At 37.1% G+C, this 27,494-nt stretch overlaps 1 protein-coding gene across 3 annotated transcripts in view; it reads right to left on the bottom strand.

Moving 5' to 3' along the window:
• MAP4K5 (mitogen-activated protein kinase kinase kinase kinase 5) overlaps window positions 1-27,494 on the bottom strand; it is a 160,149-nt gene that overhangs the window by 117,436 nt on the left and 15,219 nt on the right. For all 3 annotated transcript variants that reach the window (XM_060096244.1, XM_060096242.1, XM_060096243.1), the window contains exon 3: window positions 18,964-19,021. In XM_060096244.1, the coding sequence (XP_059952227.1) occupies window positions 18,964-19,021 (58 nt within the window). The remainder of the gene's footprint in view (window positions 1-18,963; window positions 19,022-27,494) is intronic.

Genomic DNA, 27,494 nt, shown 5'->3' with positions numbered 1-27,494 from the left:
AATATAAACAAAAAGAAAGGAGGGTTGGCAACAGCAATGTTTGACAAAGTTATATTCAAAGCAAAAAGAGCATCAAAGAACACTAAAAATAACAATTCTATCAGAAAAAATATGAATTCTGCAAGACTGTCACAGAGAAAATAAATCCAATAAAATCAATGATATATAAGTATCAACAGCAACCAACTAGAAAGTATAAGAGGAGGAAAAATGCTATTCACAGTAGCAAGAATCATCATAAATATGAAGGCATGTGGCAAAAGCTATAATATTTTCCTGAAGACCTGAATAAGAAAAAATCCTTACTATTGTCAAATGCTAAGTCTTCTAAATTATTCTCACAAGCTTTTTGTTTACTTTGATAAAAATGATTTTAAAGTTCTCCTGGGAGAAAATTATTAAAAACAGAAAGGAAATAACTGAAAAATAAAGGCAATGAAGAAAAAGGGAATAAGATGGAGGAGAAGGGGGGCAGAGAAGAGAAAAGTGTGAAAGATATCTTATGGGAAACTCTTTGAAAACATGACTACTTGATCTTTGCAGTTTTTTGGAGTCCTCCTGTGTAACTCAATATGCTCCTTTCTTATACTCTAGCCAGTAAAGAGAAAGGTAGCTGACTATAGTTCTGTATCTGCTTTGGTGTCAAAAGATAACGCAGACTTCCGGGTAAGATGGCGGAAGAGTAAGACGCGGAGATCACCTTCCTCCCCACGGATACACCAGAAATACAGCTACACGTGGAACAACTCCTACAGAACACCTACTGAACGCTGGCAGAAGACCCCAGACCTCCCAAAAGGCAAGAAACTCCCCACATACCTGGGTAGGGCAAAGCGGAGAGATCCCCACACAGAGGATCGGTGCCGAGCGGCACTCACCAGCCCGAGAGGATTGTCTGCTTGCCCGCCGGGGCGCGCAGCGCTGGAAGCTGAGGCTCGGGCTTCGGTCAGAGCGCAGGGAGAGGACTGGGGCTGGCGGCGAGAACTCAGCCTGAAGGGGCTAATGTGCCACAGCTAGCCGGCAGGGAGTCCGGGAAAACTCTGGAGCTGCCGAAGAGGCAAGAGACTTTTTCTTCCCTCTTGGTTTCCTGGTGCGCGAGGAGAGGGGATTAAGAGCGCTGCTTAAAGGGGCTCCACAGACGGGCGCAAGTCGCGACTGAAAGCGCGGAGCCCAGTGACGGGCGTGGGACGCTGGGGCTGCTGCTGCCGCCGCCAAGAAACCTGTGTGCGAGCGCAGGTCACTGCCCACACGGCCCTTCCGGGAGCCTGTGCAGCCCGCCACTGCCGGGGTCCCGGGATCCAGGGGCGGCTTCCCTGGGAGAACGCACGGCGCGCCTCGGGCTGGTGCAACGTCACGCCGACCTCTGCCGCTGCAGGCTCGCCCCGCACTCCGTGCCCCTCCCTCCCGCCCGGCCTGAGTGAGCCAGAGTCCCCGAAGAGGCTGCTCCTTTAACCCTGTCCTGTGTGAGCGAAGAACAGACGCCCTCCGGCGACCTACACGCAGAGGCGGGGCCAAATCCAAAGCTGAGACCCAGGAGCTGTGAGAACAAAGAAGAGAAAGGGAAACCTCTCCCAGCAGCCTCAGAAGCAGCGGATTAAAGCTCCACAATCAACTTGATGTACCCTGCATCTGTGGAATACATGAATAGACAACACATCATCCCAAATTGAGGAGCCCGGAGTCACTGCTGTGCCTCTGAGGTGGGAGAGCCAACTTCAGGACACTGGTCCACAAGAGACCTCCCAGCTCCACATAATATCAAACGGCAAAAATCTTCCAGAGATCTCCATCTCAACACCAGCACCCAGCTTCACTCAACGACCAGCAAGCTACAGTGCTGGACACCCTAAGCCAAACAACTAGCAAGACAGGAACACAATTCCACCCATTAGCAGAGAGGTGGCCTAAAATCATAAAAAGTCCTAGGACACCCCAAAACACACCACCAGACGTGGACCTCCCCACCAGAAAGACAAGATCCAGCCTCATCCACCAGAACACAGGCACTAGTCCCCTCCACCAGGAAGCCTACACAACCCACTAAACCAACCTTAGCCACTGGGGACAGACACCAAAAACAACGGGAACTACGAACATGCAGCCTGCAAAAAGGAGACCCCAAACACAGTAACATAAGCAAAATGAGAAGACAGAAAAACACACAGCAGGAGAAGGAGCAAGATAAAAACCCACCAGACCTAACAAATGAAGAGCTAATAGGCAGTCTACCTGAAAAAGAATTCAGAATAATGATGGTAAAGATGATCCAAGATTCTATTTCCCAGATCCAAAATCTTGGAAATAGAATAGACAAAATGCAAGAAACAGTTAACAAGGACCTAGAAGAACTAAAGATGAATCAAGCATCAATTAAAAACACAATACATGAAATAAAAAATACTCTAGATGGGATCAAGAGCAGAATAACTGAGGCAGAAGAACGGATAAGTGAGGTGGAAGATAAAATAGTGGAAATAACTGCTGCAGAGCAAAATAAAGAAAAAAGAATGAAAAGAACAGAGGACAGTCTCAGAGACCTCTGGGACAACATTAAACGCACCAACATTCGAATTATAGGGGTTCCAGAAGAAGAAGAGAAAAAGAAAGGGACTGAGAAAATATTTGAAGAGATTATAGTGGAAAACTTCCCTAATATGGGAAAGGAAATAGTTAATCAAGTCCAAGAGGCACAGAGAGTCCCATACAGAATAAATCCAAGGAGAAATACGCCAAGACACATATTAATCAAACTGTCAAAAACTAAACACAAAGAAATCATATTAAAAGCAGCAAGGCAAAAACAACAAATAACACACAAGGGAATCCCCATCAGGATAACAGCTGATCTCTCAGCAGAAACTCTACAAGCCAGAAGGGAGTGGCAGGACATAATTAAAGTGATGAAGGAGAAAAACCTGCAACCAAGATTACTCTACCCAGCAAGGATCTCATTCAGATTTGATGGAGAAATTAAAACCTTTACAGACAAGCAAAAGCTGAGAGAGTTCAGCACCACCAAACCAGCTTTACAACAAATGCTAAAGGAACTTCTCTAGGCAAGAAACACAACAGAAGTAAAAGACCTACAATAACGAACCCAAAACAATTAAGAAAATGGGAATAGGAACATACATATCGATACCTATCTTAAATGTAAATGGACTAAATGCTCCCACCAAAAGATACAGATTGGCTGAATGGATACAAAAACAAGACCCATATATATGCTGTCTACAAGAGACCCACTTCAGACCTAGAGACACATACAGACAAAGTAAGGGGATGGAAAAAGATATTCCATGCAAATGGAAACCAAAAGAAAGCTGGAGTAGCAATTCTCATATCAGACAAAATAGACTTTAAAATAAAGACTACTAGAAGAGAGAAAGAAGGACACTACATAATCATCAAGGGATCGATCCAAGAAGAAGATATAACAATTGTAAATATTTATGCACACAACATAGGAGCACCTCAATACATAAGGCAAATACTAACAGCCATAAAAGGAGAAATTGACAGTAACACACTCATAGTAGGGGACTTTAACACCCCACTTTCACCAATGGACAGATCATCCAAAATGAAAATAAATAAGGAAACACAAGCTTTAAATGATACATTAAACAAGATGGACTTAATTGATATTTATAGGACATTCCATCCAAAAACAACAGAATACACATTTTTCTCAAGTGCTCATGGAACATTCTCCAGGATAGATCATATCTTGGGTCACAAATCAAGCCTTGGTTAATTTAAGAAAATTGAAATTGTATCAAGTATCTTTTCCGACCACAATGCTATGAGACTAGATATCAATTACCGGAAAAGAGCTGTAAAAAATACAAACACATGGAGGCTAAACAATACACTACTTAATAACGAAGTGATCACTGAAGAAATCAAAGAGGAAATTAAAAAATACCTAGAAACAAATGACAATGGAGACACGACGACCCAAAACCTATGGGACGCAGCAAAAGCAGTTCTAAGAGGGAAGTTTATAGCAATACAATCCCACCTTAAGAAACAGGAAACATCTCGAATAAACAACCTAACCTTGCACCTAAAGCAATTAGAGAAAGAAGAACAAAATCATCCCAAAGTTAGCAGAAGGAAAGAAATCATAAAAATCAGATCAGAAATAAATGAAAAAGAAATGAAGGAAAAGATAGCAAAGATCAATAAAACTAAAAGCTGGTTCTTTGAGAAGATAAACAAAATTGATAAACCATTAGCCAGACTCATCAAGAAAAAAAGGGAGAAGACTCAAATCAATAGAATTAGAAATGAAAAAGGAGAAGTAACAACTGACACTGCAGAAATACAAAAGATCATGAGAGATTAGTATAAGCAACTCTATGCCAATAAAATGGACAACCTGGAAGAAATGGACAAATTCTTAGAAATGCACAACCTGCCAAGACTGAATCAGGAAGAAATAGAAAATATGAACAGACCAATCACAAGCACTGAAATTGAAACTGTGATAAAAAATCTTCCAACAAACAAAAGCCCAGGACCAGATGGCTTCACAGGCGAATTCTATCAAGCATTTAGAGAAGAGCTAACACCTATCCTTCTGAAACTCTTCCAAAATATAGCAGAGGGAGGAACACTCCCAAACTCATTCTACGAGGCCACCATCACCTTGATACCAAAACCAGACAAGGATGTCACAAAGAAAGAAAACTACAGGCCAATATCACTGATGAACATAGATGCAAAAATCCTCAACAAAATACTAGCAAACAGAATCCAACAACACATTAAAAGGATCATACACCATGATCAAGTGGGGTTTATTCCAGGAATGCAAGGATTCTTCAATATACGCAAATCAATCAACGTGATACACCATATTAACAAATTGAAGGAGAAAAACCATATGATCATCTCAATAGATGGAGAGAAAGCTTTCAACAAAATTCAACACCCATTTATGATAAAAAACCCTGCAGAAAGTAGGCATAGAGGGAACTTTCCTCAACATAATAAAGGCCATATATGACAAACCCACAGCCAGCATCGTCCTCAATGGTGAAAAACTGAAACCATTCCCACTAAGATCAGGAACAAGACAAGGTTGCCCACTCTCACCACTCTTATTCAACCTAGTTTTGGAAGTTTTAGCCACAGCAATCAGAGAAGAAAAGGAAATAAAAGGAATCCAAATTGGAAAAGAAGAAGTAAAGCTGTCACTGTTTGCAGATGACATGATACTATACATAAAGAATCCTAAAGATGCTACCAGAAAACTACTAGAGTTAATCAATGAATTTGGTAAAGTTGCAGGATACAAAATTAATGCACAGAAATCTCTGGCATTCCTATATACTAATGATGAAAAATCTGAAAGTGAAATTAAGGGAACACTCCCATTTACCATTGCAACAAAAAGAATAAAATATCTAGGAATAAACCTACCTAAGGAGACAAAAGACCTGTATGCAGAAAATTATAAGACACTGATGAAAGAAATTAAAGATGATACAAATAGATGGAGAGATGTACCATGTTCTTGGATTGGAAGAATCAACATTGTGAAAATGACTCTACTACCCAAAGCAATCTACAGATTCAATGCAATCCCTATCAAACTACCACTGGCATTTTTCACAGAACTAGAACAAAAAATTTCGCAATTTGTATGGAAACACAAAAGACCCCGAATAGCCAAATCAATCTTGAGAACGAAAAATGGAGCTGGAGGAATCAGGCTCCCTGACTTCAGACTATACTACAAAGCTACAGTAATCAAGACAGTATGGTACTGGCACAAAAACAGAAAGATAGATCAATGGAACAGGAAAGAAAGCCCAGAGTTAAACCCACGGACATATGGTCACCTTATCTTTGATAAAGGAGGCAGGAATGTACAGTGGAGAAAGGACAGTCTCTTCAATAAGTGGTGCTGGGAAAACTGGATAGGGACATGTAAAAGTATAAGATTAGATCACTCCCTAACACCATACACAAAAATAAGCTCAAAATGGATTAAAGACCTAAATGTAAGGCCAGACACTATCAAACTCTTAGAGGAAAACATAGGCAGAACACTCTATGACATAAATCACAGCAAGATCCTTTTTGACCCACCTCCTAGAGAAATGGAAATAAAGACAAAAATAAACACATGGGACCTAATGAAACTTCAAAGCTTTTGCACAGCAAAGGAAACCATAAACAAGACCAAAAGACTACCCTCAGAATGGGAGAAAATGTTTGCAAATGAAGCAACTGACAAAGGATTAATCTCCAAAATTTATAAGCAGCTCATGCAGCTCAATAACAAAAAAACAAACAACCCAATCCAAAAATGGGCAGAAGACCTAAATAGACATTTCTCCACAGAAGATATACAGACTGCCAACAAACACGTGAAAGGATGCTCAACATCTTTACTCATTAGAGAAATGCAAATCAAAACTACAATGAGATATCATCTCACACCAGTCAGAATGGCCATCATCAAAAAATCTACAAACAATAAATGCTGGAGAGGGTGTGGAAAAAAGGGAACACTCTTGCACTGCTGGTGGGATCGTGAATTGGTACAGCCGCTATGGAGAATGGTATGGAGGTTCCTTAAAAAACTACAAATAGAACTACCATATGACCCAGCAATCCCACTACTGGGCATATACCCTGAGAAAACCATAATTCAAAAAGAGACATGTACCAAAATGTTCATAGCAGCCCTATTTACAATAGCCCGGAGATGTAAACAACCTAAGTGTCCATCATCGGATGAATGGGTAAAGAAGATGTGGCACATATATACAATGGAATATTACTCAGCCATAAAAAGAAATGAAATTGAGCTATTTGTAATGAGGTGGATGGACGTAGAGTCTGTCATACAGAGTGAAGTAAGTCAGAAAGAGAAAGACAAATACTGTATGCTGACACATATATATGGAATTTAAGAAAAAAAAATGTCATGAAGAACATAGGGGTAAGACAGGAATACAGACACAGACCTACTAGAGAATGGACTTGAGGATATGGGGAGGGGTAAGGGTAAGCTGTGACAAAGTGAAAGAGCGGCATGGACATATATATACTCCCAAACGTAAGGTAGATAGCTAGTGGGAAGCAGCCGCATAGCACAGGGAGATCAGCTCGGTGCTTTGTGACCGCCTGGAGGGGTGGGATAGGGAGGGTGGGAGGGAGACAGAAAAGGTAGGGGATATGGAAACATATATATATGTATAACCAATTAAATTTGTTATAAAGCAAAAAATTTTTTAAAAAAAGCAATGAAGATTATAAAATATAATGAAAAGTCAGAGTAGTCAAAAAAGGGATAATCCCGAAGTATGAATGGGAGGGGGAAAAGAATCACTGAAACAGAAAACAAAACTCATACTTACATGGAAATTCAGTTCATGACAAGTGAGGCATTTCAAACCTGTGAATAAACAGCTTTGGAAAACTGTCTAGCCATTTGAAAAAGAACAGACCAAAGATCTCCATCACATCTTAGAACAAAACTGTCCCTGATGGAGCAAATATTTAAATGTTGGAAGGGGGAAAAAACTTGAAGAAATTGCAGTTAAATATCTTTAGAGTTGACTAGTACAAAAAGCTTAAGTATGAGGAAGAGGGGAATAGAGAAAGAGAACCACCAAATTTACCTAGGAGGGAAAAAATACCTTCCACACAGAAAAGTACCATAAGCAGAGTACAAAAACAGAAGACAAACTGAAGAAAACTTTTAAAACACATGAAAAGTCATTATTTTCAAAGTGTAAACAGCATCTAAAAATCAATAAGAAACTTCCCTCTTAGAACTGCTTTTGCTGCATCCCATGGGTTTTGGATCATCCTGTTTTCATTTTTACATGTCTCTAGGTACTTTTTAAATTTCCTCTTTGGTTTCTTCAGTGTTCCATTGGTTGTTTAGTAGCATATTGTTTAGCCCCCACGTGTTTGTGTTTTTTGCAGTTTTTTTCTTATAGTTGATTTCTAGTCTCATAGCATTGTGGTCGGAAAAGATGCTTGATATGATTTCAATTTTCTTAAATTTACTGAGGCTTGTTTTGTGGCCTAGCATGTGTTCTATCCTGGAAGATGTTCCATGTGCACTAGAATGTGTATTCTGCTGCTTTCGGGTGAAATGCTCTCTGTGTATCAATTAAGACCATTTGGTCTAATGTGTCATGGAAGGCCTGTGTTTCCTTATTGATTTTCTATCTGGGTGATCTGTCCATTGATGTAAGTGGGGGGTTAAAGTCCTCTGCTATTATTGTGTCACTGTTGATTTCTCCTTTTATGTCTGCTAATATCTGCCATATGTATTTAAGTTCTCCTATGTTGAGTGCATATATATTTACAATTGTTATATCTTCTTGGATTGATCCCTTGATCATTACGTAGTGTCCTTCTTTGTCTCTTGTAACAGTCTTTATTTTAAAGTCTATTTTGTATGACATAAGTATTGCTACTCTGGCTTTCTTTCGATTTCCATTTACATGGAATAACTTATTCCATCCCCTCACTTTCAGTCTTTATGTGTCTCTAGATCTGAAGTGAGTCTCTTGTAGGCAGCATATATATGGGTCTTGTTTTTGTATCCATTCAGCCAGTCTATGTCTTTTGGTTGGAGAATTTAGTCTGTTTATTTAAGGTAATTATCGATATATATGTTCTTAGTGCCACTTTGTTAATTGTTTTGGATTTGTTTTTGTAGGTCTTTTTTTCCTTCCTTCTTTTCTTCTCTTCTCTTGTGATTTTTTTTTTTTTTGTGGTATGTGGGCCTCTCACTGCTGTGGCCTCTCCCGTTGCGGAGCACAGGCTCCGGACGCGCAGGCTCAGTGGCCATGGCTCATGGGCCTAGCCGCTCTGCGGCATGTGGGATCTTCCCAGACCGGGGCACAAACCCGTGTCCCCTGCATCGGCAGACGGACTCTCAACCGCTGCGCCACCAGGGAAGCTCTTCTCTTGTGATTTGATGGCTATCTGATGTTTGGATTCCTTTTTCTTTTTTGTATGTATATCTATGGAAGATTTTTGGTTTGTGGTTACCATGTAGCTTTTGTATAGCAGTCTATATATATACAAGATTGTTTTAAGTTGCCAATCTCTTAATTTCAAACGCATTTAAAAAGCCCTGCATTTGTACTCTCCTCCCCTCATGATTACTGTCTTTAATATCATATTTTACATCTAATTGTTTTGTGAAGCCCTTCACTGTTTACTGTGGATGTAGATGGTTTTATTACTTTTGTCTTTTAACCTCCATACTAGCTTTGTGTATGGATGACTTCCTATCTTTACTATGTGTTTGCCTTTATCAGTGAGCTTTTTCATTTTGTAATTTTCTGTTTCTAGTTGCGGCCTTTTTTTTTTTTTTTTTTTTTTTTTGCATAGACAAGTTCCTTTAACATTTATTGGAAAGCTGGTTTGGTGGTGCTGAACTTTTTTGGCTTTTGCTTGTCTGTAAAGCTTTTGATTTCTCCATCAAATGTGAATGAGAGCCTTGCTGGATACAGTATTCTTGGTTGTAGTTTTTTCCCTTTCATCACTTTAAATACATCATGCTACTACTCTGTGGCTGAGGAGTTTCTGCTGAAACATCAGCTGATAGCCTTATGGGAGTTCCCTTGTATGTTATTTGCTGCTTTTCCCTTGCCGCTTTTAATATTCCCTCTTTATCTTTAATTTCTGCCATTTTAATTACAATGTGTCCTGGTGTGTTCCTCTTTGGGTTAATCCTGTTTGGGACTCTGCTTCCTGGAGTTGGGTGACCATTTCCTTTCCTGAGTTAGGGAAGCTTTCATCTAGAATGCCTTCAAATATTTTGAGACTCCTATAATGTGAATATTAATGTACTTGATGTTGTCCTAGAGGTCTCCTAAATGGTCATTTCTTTTCATTCCTTTTTCTTTCAGCAGCAGTGATTTCCACTACTCTTTCAGCTCACTGATCCATTCCTCTGCATCATTTATTCTACTGTTTACTCCTTCTAGTGTATTTTTCTACTGTTTACTCCTTCTAGTGTATTTCTCATTCAGTTATTGTATTCTTCATCTGTTTGGTCGTTCTTTATATTTTCTAACTCTTTGTTAAAAACTTTTATCATTCTGTGCGGCCACTTTCTCCCTAATTAAATTTAAAAGCTTTTGCACAGCAAGGGAAACCACTGACAAAATGAAAATACAACCTATCAGATGGAAGAAAATATTTGCAAATGATATATAACTGACAAGGGATTAATATCCAACATTTAAAAACAACTCAACATCAAAAAAGCAAACAACCCAATCAAAATATGGGCAGAAGAACTGCATAGACATTTTTTCTACAGAGGATATGCAGATGGTGAACAGGCACATGAAAAGATGCTCAATATCAGTAATCATCAGGGAGATGCAAATCAAAACCACGAGATATCACCTCACACCTCTCAGAATGGCTATCATCAAAAAGAATGCAAATTAACAAATGTTAGGCGAGGATGTGGAGAAAAGGGAACATGCGCACTGTTGGTGGGAATGTAAACTGGTGCAGCCACTGTGAAAAACAGTAGGGAGGTTTCTCAAAAAACTAAAAATAGAACTACCATATAACCCAGCAATTCCACACCTGGGTATATATCTGAGAAAACAAAAACACTAATTTGAAAAGATACATGCACCCCAATGTGCATGTTATCTTTCATACATAAACATTCATAGTAAGCAAGATATGAAAGCAACCTAAGTGTCCACTAACAGCTGAATGGATAAAGAAGATGTGGGGGTGTATACACACACATACATACACACACACATATACACATACTAGAATACTACTCAGCCATAAAAAAGAATGAAATTTTGCCATTTGCAGCAACATGGATGGACTTGGAGGGCACTATGCTAAGTGAAATAAGACAGAGAAAGCCCAATACTGTATGATATCACTTATATGCTAAAATATACAACAAACTAGTGAATATAACAAAAAAGGAGCAGACTCACAGATACAGAGAACAAACCAGTGGTTACCAGTTAAGCAGGGGGAAGAGCAATATAGGGGTGGATGAGTGGGAGGTACAAACTTACTGGGTGTAAGACAGGCTACAAAGATGTACTGTATTATACAACATGGGGAATATGGCCACTATTTTGCAATAACTGTAAATGTAGTGTAACCTTTAAAATTGTATTAAAAAATTAAAAAATTAAAAAATCAATTAAAAAAAATAACCTTATAGAACTGAACAAAGCATAACTATAAACAATTAACAATACTAAAATGGTCAGGCATTAAAATCACATCATCAAGCATTTACTGGACTTCTATGTGATTCTTTTGGGGTGGAAGAATTTAAACATTAGTCAACCTTCGTATATGAGTGAACTCTTAACATAAAGGCAGCAACTTTAAAAAGCCAAGCAGTGAGAAATTCCAACCTTTCAAAGAGTCTTAATTTACAGTCCCGACAATTAATCCTTATCTGTTAAATAATAACATCATATAATGGCACACTTTCTTTTTTATAGTTTCTTGAGAAGTCAGAATTATAGGATTTTAAAAATATATTCATTAATTCATTACATGAATCATAATCAAAAGTAGACCATGCCCTTAAGTAGAATAAGTGAAACTGTGCTATGATGAGCCCAGTGTACTTGCTGAAGGCAGATAAGGGATAAACATCTTTTTTTTTTTTAAACATCTTTATTGGAGTATAACTGCTTTACAATGTTGTGTTAGTTTCTGCTGTATAACAAAGTGAATAAGCTATATGCATACGTATATCCCCTCCCTCTTACATCTCCCACCCACCCTCCTTATCCCACCCCTCTAGGTGGTCGCAAAGCACCGAGCTGATCTCCCTGTGCTATGCAGCTGCTTCTCACTAGTTATCTATTTTACATTTGGTAGTGTATATATGTCAATGTTACTCTCTCACTTCATCCCAGCTTACCCTTCCCCCTCCCCATGTCCTCAAGTCCATTCTCTACGTCTGTCTTTATTCCTGTCCTGCCCCTAGGTTCATCAGAACCATTTTTTTTTTTTTTAGATTCCATATATATGTGTTAGCGTATGGTATTTGTTTTTCTCTTTGTTTCCTCTGCAAAAACAGCCCATTCATTATCTGGACTATAACTGTTCCTTGAACATAACTTGAATATTTATTTGTTCAAGTAACTCAAGAGAAGAGGCAAATGCTTGCATAGTTCTGTTATATTATAGTCTCTTCTATGTGCGTTAATGACATTTTGGAGACCATCCTACACTTACTAGGTGGAACTTAACTAGAAGACTCTAAAAGGGTATTATTATAATGATTTCTATTATCCAGGAAAAAAAAGATACTGTGCCATATCTGAAAGCTTATTTTTAAAGTGTTGCAGTATATGCTACCTCAGTAATATCTCCCTAATGAATCATACACATAATGATCAAAATATTGTATTTGAAATGTAAAATCATTTTAACTATGCAAATTAAGAAACTGGCATAATTATGGTGACATAATTACTCTACATGTCTAACTTTATGAAGCAGCAAATGAACAGATCAAATATTCACTCACCTGGTCAAAAATTACTACACCTCACTCCAATGACATTTTTTGCAGAAATAGAAAAACCCATCCTAAAATGTATATGGAATCTCAGGGGATGCTGAAGAGCCAAAACAATATTGAAAAAGAAGTACAGAACTAATGACACATACTTCCTGATTTCAAAACTTACTACAAAGCTACTAAAATCAAAAACAGGAACTCTACAGACATACAGACCAATGGAATAGAAAGCCCAAAAATAAACCTTCGCATACATGGTTCAAATGATTTTTGACAAGAGTGCTAATAAGACCATTCAACAGGGGACTTCCCTGGTGGCACAGTGGTTAAGAATCCTCCTGCCAGTTCAGGGAACATAGGTTCGATCCCTGGTCTGGGAAGATCGATATGCCGCGGAGGAACTAAGCCCATGTGTCAAAACTACTAAGCCTGCACTCTAGAGCCTGCATGCCAAGACTACTGAGGCCTGTGCGCCCTAGAGCCTGTGCTCCACAACAAGAGAAGCCACCATAATGAAAAGCCTGCACACTGCAATGAAGAGTAGCTGCACCTTGCTGCAACTAGAGAAAGCCTGTACATAGCAACAAAGACCCAACGCAGCCAACAAGAATTAACAAACAAACAAACAAAAGACCATTCAACGGAGAAACGACAGTGTTTTCAATAAATGATACTAGGAAAAAATGGCTATCCATAAGCAAAAGAATGACATTGGACCCTTACCTAACACTGTATACAAAAAATTAACTCAAAATGGATCAAAGACCTAAGACTATAAAGCTCTTCGAAGAAAACATGGGCAAAAGCTTCACGTTATCAGATTTGGCAATGATTTCTTGGGTATGACACCAAAGGCACATACTGATCAAGGCACAGGCAACAAAAGAAAAACAGGCAAACTGGACTTCTAGAAAATTTATACATTTTGTGCACCTAGAGACACGTCTATCAACACAGTAAAAAGGCAACCCACAGAATGAGAGAAAATATTTGCAAACCATCTTTCTACATAATGATCAAGGGATCAATCCAAGAAGAAAACATAACAATTATAAATATTTATGTACCCAACATAGGAGCACCTCAATACATACGGCAAATGCTAACAGCCATAAAAAGGAGAAATCAATGTTAACACAATAATAGTGGGGGGCTTTAACACCAAACTTACACCAATGGACAGATCATCCAGACAGAAAATAAATATGGAAACACAAGCTTTAAATGGCACAAGAGACCAGAGAGACTTAATTGATATTTTTAGGATGTTCTACCCAAAAGCAGAAGAATACACTTTCTTTCAAGTGCACATGGAAGGTTCTCCAGAACAGATCACATTTTGGGTCACAAATCAAACCTTGGAAAATTTAAGAAAACTGAAATTGTATCAAGCATCTTTTCCGACCACAATGCTATGAGATTAGAAATCAATTACAGGAAAAAAACAGTAAAAAACACAAATACATGGATGCTAAACAGTGTGCTGCTAAATAAGCAAGGGATCACTAAAGAAGTCAAAGAGGAAATCAAAAAATACCTAGAAACAAATGACAATGAAAACATGACAATGCAAAACCTATGGGATGCAGCAAAAGCAATTCTAAGAGGGAAGTTCATAGCAATTCAAGCTCACGTCAAGAAACAAGAAAAATGTCAAATAAACAATCTAACCTTACATTTAAAGCAACTAGAAAAAGAAGAACAAAGAAAATCCAAAATGAGTAGAAGGAAAGAAATCATAAAGATGAGAGCAGAAATAAATGAAATAGAAACAAAGAAAACAATAGCAAACATCAATAAAACTAAAGGCTGGTTCTTTGAGAAGATAAACAAAATTGATAAACCATCAACCAGACTCATCAAGAAAAAAAGGGAGAAGACTCAAATCAATAGAATTAGAAATGAAAAAGGAGAGATTACAACTGACACTGCAGAAGTACAAAAGATCATAAGAGACTACTAGAAGCAACTATATGCCAAAAAAATGGACAACCTGAAAGAAATGGACAAATTATTGGAAAAGTACAACCTTCCAAGACTGAACCAGGAAGAATTAGAAAATATAACCAGACCAATCACAGGTAATGAAATTGAAACTGCAATTAAAAATCTTTCAACAAACAAAAGTCCAGGACCAGATGGCTTCAAGGGGTAATTCTACCAAATGTTTAGAGAAGAGCTAACAGCTATCCTTCTCAAACTCTTCCAAAAATCTGCAGAGGGAGGAACACTCCCAAACTCATTCTACGAGGCAACCATCACCCTGATACCAAAACCAGACAAAGATATCACAAAAAAAGAAAAGTATAGACCAATATCACTGATGAACTTAGATGCAAAAATCCTCAACAAAAATACTAGCAAACAGAATCCAACAACACATTAAAAGGATCATACACCATAATCAAATGGGGTTTATCCCAGGAATGCAAGGATATTTCAATATTCTCAAGTCAATCAATGTGATACACCATATTAACAAACTAAAGGATAAAAACCATATGATTATCTCAACAGATGCAGAAAAAGCTTTCGACAAAATTCAACACCCATTTATGATAAAAACTCTCCAGAAAGTGGGCAAAGAGGGAACCTACCTCAACATAATAAAAACCATATACGACAAACATCCTTCTCATGGTGAAAAACTGAAAGCATTTCCTCTAAGATCAGGAACAGGACAAGGATGTCCACTCTCACCACTATTATTCAACATAGTATTGGAAGTCATAGCCACAGCAATTAGACAAGAAAAAGAAATAAAAGGAATATGAATTGGAAAAGAAGAAGTAAAACTGTCACTGTCTGCCGATGACATGATGCTATACATAGAAAATCTTAAAGATGCCACCAGAAAACTACTAGAACTAATCAACGAAATTGGTAAGGTTGCAGGATACAAAATTACTGCACAGATACCTCTTGCATTCCTATACACTAACAATGAAAGATCAGAAAGAGAAATTAAGGAAACAATCCCATTACCATCAAAACAAAAAGAATAAAATACCTAGGAATAAACCTACCTAAGGAGACAAAAGAGCTGTACTCATAAAACTATAAAACACTGATGAAAGAAATCAAAGATAAAATATACAGATGGAGAGACATATCATGCCCCTGGACTGGGAGAATCAATATTGTGAAAAGAACTATACTACCCAAGGCAATCTACAGGTTCAATGCAATCCCTATCAAATTACCAATGGCATTTTCCACAGAACTAGAACAAGAAATTTTACAGTTTGTATGGAAACACAAAAAGACCCCGAATAGCCAAAGCAATCTCGAAAAAGAAAAACAGAGCTGGAGGAATCAGGCTCCCAGACTTCAGACTACACTACAAAGCTACAGTAATCAAGACAGTATGGTACTGGCACAAAAACACAAATATAGATCAATGGAACAAGATAGAAAGCCCAGAGATAAAGCCACACACATATGGTCACCTTATCTTTTTTTTTTTTTTCTTTTTTTGCGGTATGCGGGCCTCTCACTGTTGTGGCCTCTCCCGTTGCGGAGCACAGGCTCCGGACGCGCAGGCCCAGCGGCCATGGCTCACGGGCCCAGCCGCTCCGCGGCATATGGGATCCTCCCAGACCGGGGCACGAACCCGTATCCCCTGCATCGGCAGGCGGACTCTCAACCACTGCGCCACCAGGGAGGCCCTGGTCACCTTATCTTTGACAAAGGTGGCAAGAATGTACAATGGAGAAAACACAGCCTCTTTAATCAGTGGTGCAGGGAAAACTGGACAACTACATGTAAAAGAAGGAAATCAGAATACTTCCTAACACCATACACAAAAAGAAACTCAAAATGGATTAAAGACCTAAATGTAAGGCCAGACACTATCAAACTCTTAGAGGAAAACATAGGCAGAACACTCTATGACATAAATCACAGCAAGATCCTTTTTGATCCACCTCCTAGAGTAAGGGAGATAAAAACAAAAATAAACAAATGGGACCTAATGAAACTTAAAAGCTTTTGCACAGCAAAGGAAACCATAAACAAGATGAAAAGACAACCCTCAGAATGAGAGAAAATATTTGCAAATGAAGCAAGTAACAAAAGATTTACCTCCAAAATATACAAGCAGCTCATGCAGCTCAATGTCACAAAAACAAACAACCCAGTCCAAAAATGGGCAGAAGACCTAAATAGACATTTTTCCAAAGAAGATATACAGATTGCCAACAAACACATGAAAGGATGCTCAACATCACTAATCCTTAGAGAAATGCAAATGAAAACTACAATGAGGTATCACCTCACACCAGTCAGAATGGCCATCATCAAAAAATGTACAAACAATAAATGGAGAAAAGGGAACCCTCTTGCTCTGTTGGTGGGAATGTAAATTCATAGAGCCACTATGGAGAACAGTATGGAGGTTCCTTAAAAAAGTAAAAATAGATCTACCATATGACCCAGCAATCCCACTACTGGGCATATACCCTAAGAAAACCATAATTCAAAAAGATACATGTACCACAATGTTCATTTCAGCACTATTTACAATAGCCAGGATATGGAAGCAATCTAAATGTCCATCAATAGATGACTGGATAAAGATGTGACTCATATATAAAGTGGAATATTACTCAGCCATAAAAATGAACCAAGTTGAGTTATTTGTAGTGAGGTGGATGGACCTAGAATCTGTCATACAGAGTGAAGTAAGTCAGAAGGAGAAAAACAAATACCGTATGCTAACGTATATGTATGGAATTGAAAAAAGTGGTACTGATGAACCTAGTGGCAGGGCAGGAATAAAGATGCAGATGTAGAGAAGAGACTTGAGGGCACGGTGGGGGAAGGGAAGCTGGGATGAAGTGAGAGAGTAGCACTGACATATATACACTACCAAATGTAAAATGGATGGCTAGCAAGAAGCTGCTGCATAGCACAGGGAGATCAGCTCGGTGCTTTGTGACGACCTAGAGGGATCGACCTAGAGGGATGGGATATGGCGAGTGGGAGGCAGGCTCAAGAGTGAGGGTATATGGGGATATATGTATACATACAGCTGATTCACTTTGTTGTACAGCAGAAACTAACACAACATTGTAAAGCATTTATACTCCAATAAAGATGTGAAAAAAAAATGGGCAAAGGATCTGAATAGATATTTCTGCAAAGCAGATATACAAATGGGCAATATGCACATGAAACGATGCTCAACATCACTAATCATTAGGGAAATGCAAAAAAACCCCTACAATGAGCTACCCCCTCACATCCATTAGGGTAGCTGCTATAACAAATAAAGCAGAAAAATAACAAGTGTTGGGCCTCCCTGGTGGCGCAGTGGTTGAGAGTCCGCCTGCCGATGCAGGGGATACGGGTTCGTGCCCCGGTCTGGGAGGATCCCATATGCCGCGGAGCGGCTGGGCCCGTGAGCCATGGCCGCTGGGCCTGCGCATCCGGAGCCTGTGCTCCGCAACGGGAGAGGCCACAACAGTGAGAGGCCCGCCTACCGCAAAAAGAAAAAAAAAAAAAAAAATAACAAGTGTTGTAAAGGATGTGGAGAAACTGGAAGACTTGTGTAGTATGGATGGGAATATAAATTGTATAGCCACTGTGGAAAACAGTATGGTGGTCCTCCAAAAAAATAAAAATGGAAGAATTCTGGCATGGATGGTGGTGATGGTAGCACAGCATTATGAATGTATTTTATACCACTGAACTGTACACTTTAAAATTGTTTGGATGGCAAATTTTATGTTATGTGTACATTACCACAGTAAAAAGAAAAGAAAGAAAGGGGAAAGAAAGAGAAAAAAAAAAGAAATTGGAGAAAAAAGAAAGTTACTACTGCTCTCATTAGAAACTTTTAGGATATCAAAATAAGTAAATAGTTTCAGGTTTTACACAGTTGTTTTATTTTCAAAGCAAGTTACTCAGTATGTTTTAAAATAAACAGTCTTCGGACAGACAGAATTGTAAAAAAAATAAGCATTAGGCTAAGACCAGAATTATTAAACCTATCAACCAGCCAGGGAATGGCTGACATATAAAATATAATTATCCTGAATTTCACCAAATATTCCCCCAAATCAATAAATACTTTACTAATCAAATTCTCATAAAAGCTAAAATTGAAGTCCAAATATTTCACTATCATCTTAAAAGAAAATTAATTTAACATTACTTTAACATACTTTTTGTTTGTCAATGTGTCTTTCAATTTTTGAATGTGCATATTTCAGACTTTAGCAACAGAACTACTGCATCAAATTCATCTCTAACCAACAACCTCCAGTGGAATTTAATGTAACCATACAGGAGATACCCTTCTTATGACAACATAAGACTCTTTTGGAAGAAGGGAAACAAGGAAAGAAATATGGAAAATGCTTTTAAGTGATATATTTATGAACTGCACAAGAAAAGTGTTCAAAAATTGTCTTGAGAGTTTTAATACATACCAGGCTCCAATTTGATAATTTTTACTGCAGCCAGCTCTCCCGTATGTATATTTCTGGCCTAAAATAAAAATGAAAGTAAAACTTTAAAGAAGTCTATCAACTATATAAAAGTTACTTGGTACTATGTTAATTAGTTGCTTATCAATCAGCCTTTTAACAAAACTGAAAAACAAAATCTTTATTTCCAGTGAAATGAGTATATTCATTTTCCCAATAAAGAAAATATAGAAAAAATACACACACAAAATTCTCTTTAATCCCACCACTAAAAAACAACGACTGTTTAAAATTTTGGTGTCCTTCCTCCAAGTCTTTTCTTATACTTACGTTTCTTAATTTAAAAAAATACTCATGGTTTTTATATATTTTATAAATATAGTCCTAGGTCATTAAAGGAAAATAAAATACCAAATCACGTGTATCTTACTACCCAGAGGAAAAAAGTTAACGCTTAGTGTATGTATTTCCTTTTTTGCCCTGCGTATGTGTGCTCAAGTGTGTACGTGTTATAGAAGATGTGCCATCACAGTCTTCGACAACATGATGTGCAATGCTGCCTAATTTTCCACTGATGGTATATATAATTTATTTAACTTATCTGCTATTAATGGACACTTAGGATTTTAATATAATTTTGCAATTATAAATAGAGGAATATATATATATATCATAGCTTTATATCTATCCACAGCCTTATTTCCTTCAAATAAATTCCTAGAAACTACTTACCACTTAAGAAAATATCATGGATAGACTTAGTATAATTAATGCTTCAATGATTATCACTGCAAATATTTTAGCACATATCAAAGTTTATCAGTAAGGCAACCTATAAACATAATTGTTAAGTTAAAAAGTGTGGATTTAAAATGGACATATTGCCATATTGCTCTGAAAAAAATTATGGGGATTCATACTCTCACCAACCTTAGATGTTAAATCTACATCTGCCAAGTTCTATTATAGGTGCAGATTTTTATTTTATTTTTTTTAAATTATGTGCTTTCTCAGTGCTCTACATAATTTTAAATGTCTGTATAATAGTTCATATAATCATTCTCCCTTACTGTTAGATATTAAGGATGTTATACATAGTCTTTTCATTATTTAAGACTTTCTTTCAAATGGATTCTAAGGTATGCAATTACTAGGTCACGGGTATAAATATGAACATTTAAGGCCATCAACACATACTGCCAAAATAGTCTAAAAGCACTGTGCCATAATACTGTCAACGCTAATATGAGTGCTTGTTTTCATTACACTCAGTGTGGCACACTCTATGTGGAAATGCTATTTAATAATCTACATTTTTCATTTTAGTATATTAGATTTGAATATGAATTTTCACACTTGGCATAAATAAGGAGCATATGATAAAACAGAAAAGAATGACAAAGAATGTAGGGAAGAGAGCCTCAGAAGGGATATTTTTAGAAATGACATATAGAGGGTGAGAAAAATAATAGAATGGGGGAGAGGGATGCAGAGGGAAAGTCACAAACAGAAAGGGAGAAGAAAAAAGGATTTTTTCTACAGCAGCAGTCTCAAATATTTTATGATGAGAAGTTCATATTTTCCTCATCTATTGCGGTAAATAGGGTAAGGAGGAGTCTCAGGAAGAGAAAAGAAACATCTTAACCACCACCCCCCATCCATGGTTACCCTTCCCCCAACTGCAAACGCATTTAGAGAAATGGGAAAAGGTCAGTCAGAAGCCTCACACCATTCTTACCCTCTCCTCTTCCTTGCCTGTGACAAAAGAATCGCCTCAGGTCTTTTCCCCATTCCTAAGATCTTTCAGCATTTTATATCCATACAGTGGAGTATTATTCAGTAATAAAAAGAAATGAGCCATCAAGCCATGAAAAGATGTGGAAGAACCGTAAATGCATACTGCTGAGTGAAAGAAACCGGTCTGAAAAAGCTACATACTATATGAGTCCAACTATATGACATTCTGGGAAAGGCAAAACCATAGAAAGAGTGAAAACAACAATGGTTGCCAGGGATCTGGGTGAAGAGTGATGAACAGGTGAAATACAGGGAATTTTTAGGATGGTGAAACTATTCTTGTATGAAACTGTAATGGATACACATCATTAGGTATCTGTCAAAATCCATAAAACTGTACGACACAAAGAGTGAACCTTCACGTAAACTATGAACTATAATAATATATCAATACTGGTTCAATAATTGTGATAAATATACCAAACTTAATGCAAGATGTTAATAAAAGGGGAAACTGCATAGGTGGGTGGGTGAGGTGTGGATGAATGTAACTCTATGTATCCGCTCAACTAATCTGTAAATATAAAACTAAACTAAAATTAAATCTATTAATTATTTTTAAAAGAATACACATAAAATTAAATTTTATGTATATTGATACTTTCAGACATATTGAGTCAATTTTTATGATTAGAATCAACACAAATATGTTGAATTTCAATTTAACAGAACCAAAATGACGTAAGAACCAAGGACACCTTTTTTTAGAGATTCTGAGGGACTCGGGAAGGAACAGATCACTGGAAGATTTGAACAATCACAGAACCACATAAAATAAATATGGTATTTTAAAATTCAGCTACACCATGCATAAGCCAAAATATACTATATGTCGTTACAGAAATTAAAATAAAAGAATATAAGCTATAACTCCCACTGACAGGGTAAACACTTAAGTGTCAGTCTCCATTTTGAAGACATTATTTCTGTTCTCTCCAAATGAAGAACCGATGGGCAAATGTTCATACTCTGTAATTTTCCAGCTGGATTTTTAAAACAGAAAGCAGTACCAGGCTCTTTTATAATGAAAGGCAAAGAGGCTTTCAGAAAAAAAATCTGAACAGAGACTTTACAGATTCAATTTACTAAAGAGATCTTTCAGAAATTTAACTATACAATTTCATACTATAATCCAGTGGAGTCATACGCAATACTAGTTTTTGAAACCCAACATTTCCTTTCAACAAATTAAGTGTGATATTCTCAAGTATTTTTGTTTTTAACTTTAACACACAAGAATTTAAAGATCCTGCACTGTGTTTATAAAAGGAACTAACAGAAATACCACAGCACCTCTACAAAAAGATCTAAATATATTTCTGATTCCTATTTATTTTAGTAGGTTATTGCTATACACTAATATTTAGACTTAAGGGTATACTGAACACCTAGAAGTCCAATAAAATATTTTACTATAGTTTATCTCTTATTTAATTCCTTATTAATCAGGAATTAAAATTATTAGGTAGAAAAAGATAAACTAATAATTAATGGGATCAATGTCACTATAAAATCCATAAAAGAGCCTTTCCACTTAAATTAAGTTTCTATTCTCATTGCCAAGGTGTTTCCCTTATCTCTTAATATTTCCAAGTCAATTTAGTGCTGGAGACGTATTTTTACTCGAACTCTCCTGTCTGGATTTTTAATTCATAGTAAAAAGTTAAATTTCCACTTGCACCAAGAAAAAAAAATTAAAGATGTTTATCTTCTTAACTTATCCATTTCTATTTCAACAATATCATGCAGCTGCCAGTTTTATAAGCCATGAACTTTCCAACATGCTGTAAAATTTTTAATGTGACTAAAAAATAATTAAAGGAAATGTCTTGAGTTATCAACAAAGAATAGAAAGATATAATTTAAGGCACAGTACCTCTCAGTAGTGAGGAAGCTGGAAGATAACTTCTTTTAACAGGGGTAAAGAATGTAACTGGCAAGTATTGACAGTCATCTAAAAGTTACAGCAACCAAGATGGTCACCATGAAGATAAATGAGATCAGCTCTTGTATTCCACTTCACTGTTCTTCACATTAGGCCCCTCATCCTATCCCCAGGTAACTTCCTTCCAGCATTTCTTAGGGTCACAAAACTTTTCCATGAAGCCAACTGGGGGCATCAATTTCAAATATACACCCTTCCTCCAAAAATATTCTTTAATACAACAATAGAGAATCCAGATATCTCAATATTTAACAAGCTATCTCTTGTGGCTAGTGACTACTTCTCAGAATCAAAATTATGTATCCCAGACTTAAGAATATGAACTACGATACAAAAGTAGTAACACAGCATCTGTAAAGTTTGAAGAAAGCCAAGTTGCTGGTTTGCCCAAAAAGTAAGCAGTCAATTATGTCATAGGTTGTAAAACCTCTATAGCTGATTCTTTATAGAACATTGTTTTTGACAGGTTCATTCAATCAACAAATATTACTGAACACTGAATACCAAATATTATTATTTAACAAATATGTGCCAGGCACTGATATTGATACTGGGGATATAATGAAACAAAACAGTGCTGTCTTTAGGAAGCTTTTTATCAGTTGGTGAGACAGAGAAGTGAATAGTAAATACAACGAAGTGTGACAAATCTCTCAAAGGTGATACAAGACAACACAGGAGGGTTCTGAGCCAAGTCAAAGCTGGTTGGAGAAAGCTTCCAGGAAAAAGTAAATCTAAACATGGATATTATGAGAGGCTTTCTTGGGAAGAGTGGGGTGGGGTAAGGGATTATAACAGAATTCCAGGCAAAGGTGTAAAGACAGGAGAAAACATGGTCATTTCAAAGTAGTAGAATTATCTTGTATTAAGGGAAACATAAGAGTGTAAAGAGTCGATGGTGAGAGACAACATTCCTTTGAAGCTCAGGAAAGACTGTATCACCCACTCTACCCTATTGTAGCCATCATCTACTAACTTCTTGGTCACCTCTTCTTGCTCACTCAGGACTTTATGGTTCCTGGCTCACAGTCTTCCTCTCCACCCCTTTTCTTGGTACCATTCTTAGAGACTTCAACATCCATGTCTACTCTCTGACTTTTCAATCCTTAGCCTCCCATCTGAATCTTGACTTCAAACATCGTAATTCCTGATCATGACTTCCTACCCTTTCAGCTCACTTACTCTCGTAAGTGATCCATTCCAGTGATGTTTCCACCTCATCAATCCAGTGCATTCCCATATGACTACCAATTACATCTCTCAATTCCTCACATCTTCCCTTAACTCAGGGTTCCATGGTGCACCACTCTATTTATAATCACTCCCTTACAAACAACCTTAACTTCCTTCTCCTCTTATCCTCTGTCATACTAGCCTAGCAAAATCCTAATCTGATTAAACTTGATTATCCACTAATTCCATACTGATATTGAATAGCTAAATGATACTGGGTAAAAAATGTATAAAATCAGACTAACTGGTGTTATTTTCAAATCATAACACAAACCTCAAACTACAAACTACAACTTCTCCATTAGGTTTGATTTTCTACTCTTCAAAAAGAATATTTTATACCTCTTTCTTAAAGCCTTCAATAATGCCTAAGCCTTTGTTTACTCACTCTTCTGTTACCTATCCTAACACAGAATTTCACCTTTTCTTTACCTATCATTGTCCTATGTAGTCCTATGGCTTTAACAACCATCTCCAGGATAAATCTCTCCTCACCCAGCTCCAGACTCCTAAATCCATGGAAACCTGACAGGCATGTCAACCCTAACATGCCTAACACATAACACTCAGTTTTCTCTGCTCCACAAACCCATTCATCTTCACATCTTCCCAATCTAAGTAAAATTTACTGCAGCCAGCCAGTTGCTCAAGTACAAAACGCAAGGTCATTCTTCATTTCTTTCCTTCACATTCTTCACATCTGATATCTCAGCAAATAGTGATGGCTTAAAAATATAAAGTAAGTCCATTAACTTTCCTCTATCTTCTCTGCTATGCTCTAGTCCAGCTTGTCTCCATTAGGAATTAGCAAACTAATATGAATGCAAAGGAATAGCAAGTCTAGGATAACCCCTAGTTTCTAGACTGTACAGTGAATACACACTGTGATTCCATTCACTAAGATGACAGACACAGGAAGATGGACACATTTTATGGGTGGAGGGGAAGGACAGTGAAGGAACATAGATAAGGAGCTCAGGTTTGAACATATTTAAAATTTAGGTTCCTATGGAAAACTAACTGGAGATATGGTGATATCTGGTAAGCCACTTAATAGCTCCTGAAGCTTAAGAGCTAACACAGATTGGAGACAGATTGGGCATCATCAATATTATTGAATCCAGGCCAGTAGATGACATAACCTAAGAAGAGTATGTAGAGTTAGAAGAAAAGAGATTCAAGAGCAGAATCCTAGAATATTACCCACATTTAAGGGATAGGGAAAAAAACTCTCCACAACAGATCAAGACCATAAAACAAATTTCAATAAACTTAAGAAAAATGTAAGCATAGCAAGCATCTTTTCCAACCACAATGATATGAGGCTAGAAATCAACTACAAGAAAAAAAAACTGCAAAAAATACAAACACATGGAGGCTAAACAATATGCTACTAACCAACGAATGGGTCACTGAAGAAACCAAAGAGGAAATCAAAAAATACCTGGAGACAAATGAAAATGGTAACACAACCATCTAAAATCTATGGGATGCAGCAAAAGCAGTTCTAAAAGGAGTTTATAGAAATACAAGTCTACCTCAGGAAACAAGAAAAATCTCAAATAAACATCTAACCATACACCTAAAGGAACTAGAAAAAGAAGAACAAACAAAACCAAAAGTCAGTAGAAGAAAATAATAAAAATGAGAGCAGAAACAAACGAAATAGAAATTTTTTTTAAATGGGAAAGATCAATGAAACTAAGAGCTGGGGCTTCCCTGGTGGCGCAGTGGTTGAGAGTCCACTTGCCGATGCAGGGGACACGGGTTCGTGCCCCAGTCTGGGAAGAGCCCACATGCCGCGGAGCAGCTGGGCCCGTGAGCCATGGCCACTGAGCCTGCATGTCTGGAGCTTGTGCTCCGCAACAGGAGAGGCCACAACAGTGAGAGGCCCACGTATCGCAAAAAAAACTAAGAGCTGGTTCTTTGAAAAGATGAAGAAAATTGATAAATCTTTAGCCAGACTCATCAAGAAAAAAAGAAAGAAGACCTGAATAAAATCAGAAATGAAAGAGAACTTACAGTTGACATAACATATATCAAAGGATCATAAGAGAATATTACAAACAATTATATGCCAATAAAATGGACAACCCAGAAGAAATGTGCAAATTCCTAGAAACATACAAACTCTCAGGACTGAATCAGGAAGAAAGAGAAAATATGAACAGATCAATTACCAGTAATGAAATTAAATCAGTAAAAAAAATTTTTTTCCAACAAACAAAATTCCAGGACATCTTGAAAAGTAATTCTACCAAACATTTAAAGAAGAGTTAACACTTATCCTTCTCAAATTACTCCAAAAAATGGAAGAAGGAATACTTCCAAACTGATTCTACGAGGTCAGCATCACCCTGATACCAAAACCAGACACTACAAAAAAGAAAATTAAAGAACAATATCACTGAACATAGATGCAAAAATCCTCAACAAAATATAAGCAAATTGAATTTAACAATACATTAAAAGGATTATACATTATGATCATGTGATATTTATCCCAGGGATGTAAGGATGGTTCAAAAGCTGCAAACCAATCAATGTGATACACCACATTAACAAACTGAAGAATAAAAATCATCATCATCTTGAGAGATGCAGAAAAAGCTTCTGACAAAGTTCAACATTCATTTATGATAAAGACTCTCAACAAAGTGGGTATAAAGGGAACATACCTCAACACAATAAAAACCATATATGACAAATCTACAGTCAACATCATACTTAACAGTAGAAAGCTGCAAGCATTTCCTGTAAAATCAAGAACAAGACAAGGATGTCCACTCTTACCACTTATATTCAACATAGTTTTGGAAGTCCTAACCACAGCAATTAGGGAAGAAAAATAAATAAAAGGAATCCAAACTGGAATAAGTAAAACTGTCAGTGTCTGTAGATGACGTTATATTATATATAGAGAAAATCTTTAAGATGCCACAAAAAACTATTAAAACTAATAAATGAATTCAGTAAAACTGCAAGATAAAAATTAATATATTATTGTAGCTTTATAGTATAGTTTGAAATCAGGGAGCATGATACCTTTAGTTTTGTTTTTCTTTTTCAAGATTGTTTTGAAACCTATTGTGTCTCTATACACTGGTAATTAACTATCAGAAAGAGAAATTAAGAAAACAATCCCATTTACAACTGCATCAAAAAGAATAAAATACACAGGAATAAATCTAACCAAGGTGATAAAAGACCTGTACTAGGAAAACTGTAAGACACTGATGAAAGAAACTGCAGACAACATGAATAAAGGGAAAGATATGTCATGTTCATGAATTAGATTAATATTATTAAAATGACCATACTACCGGTGGCAATCTACAGATTCAATGCAATCCCTGTCAAAATACCAATGGCATTTTTCACAGAACTAGAACAAATAATTCTGACATTTATATGGAAACACAAAACATTCCAGATAACCAAAACAATCTTGAAAAAGTAGAACAAAGCTAGAGGTATCACACTCCCTGATTTATTTATACTATAAAGCTACAGTAATCAAAATGGCATGGTACTGGCACATAGGTCAATGGAACAGAAT

The sequence above is a fragment of the Mesoplodon densirostris genome, chromosome 4 (genome assembly GCF_025265405.1).
Source record: "Mesoplodon densirostris isolate mMesDen1 chromosome 4, mMesDen1 primary haplotype, whole genome shotgun sequence".
Taxonomy (NCBI): domain Eukaryota; kingdom Metazoa; phylum Chordata; class Mammalia; order Artiodactyla; family Ziphiidae; genus Mesoplodon; species Mesoplodon densirostris.
This window is presented reverse-complemented; position numbering and strand designations above follow the sequence as displayed.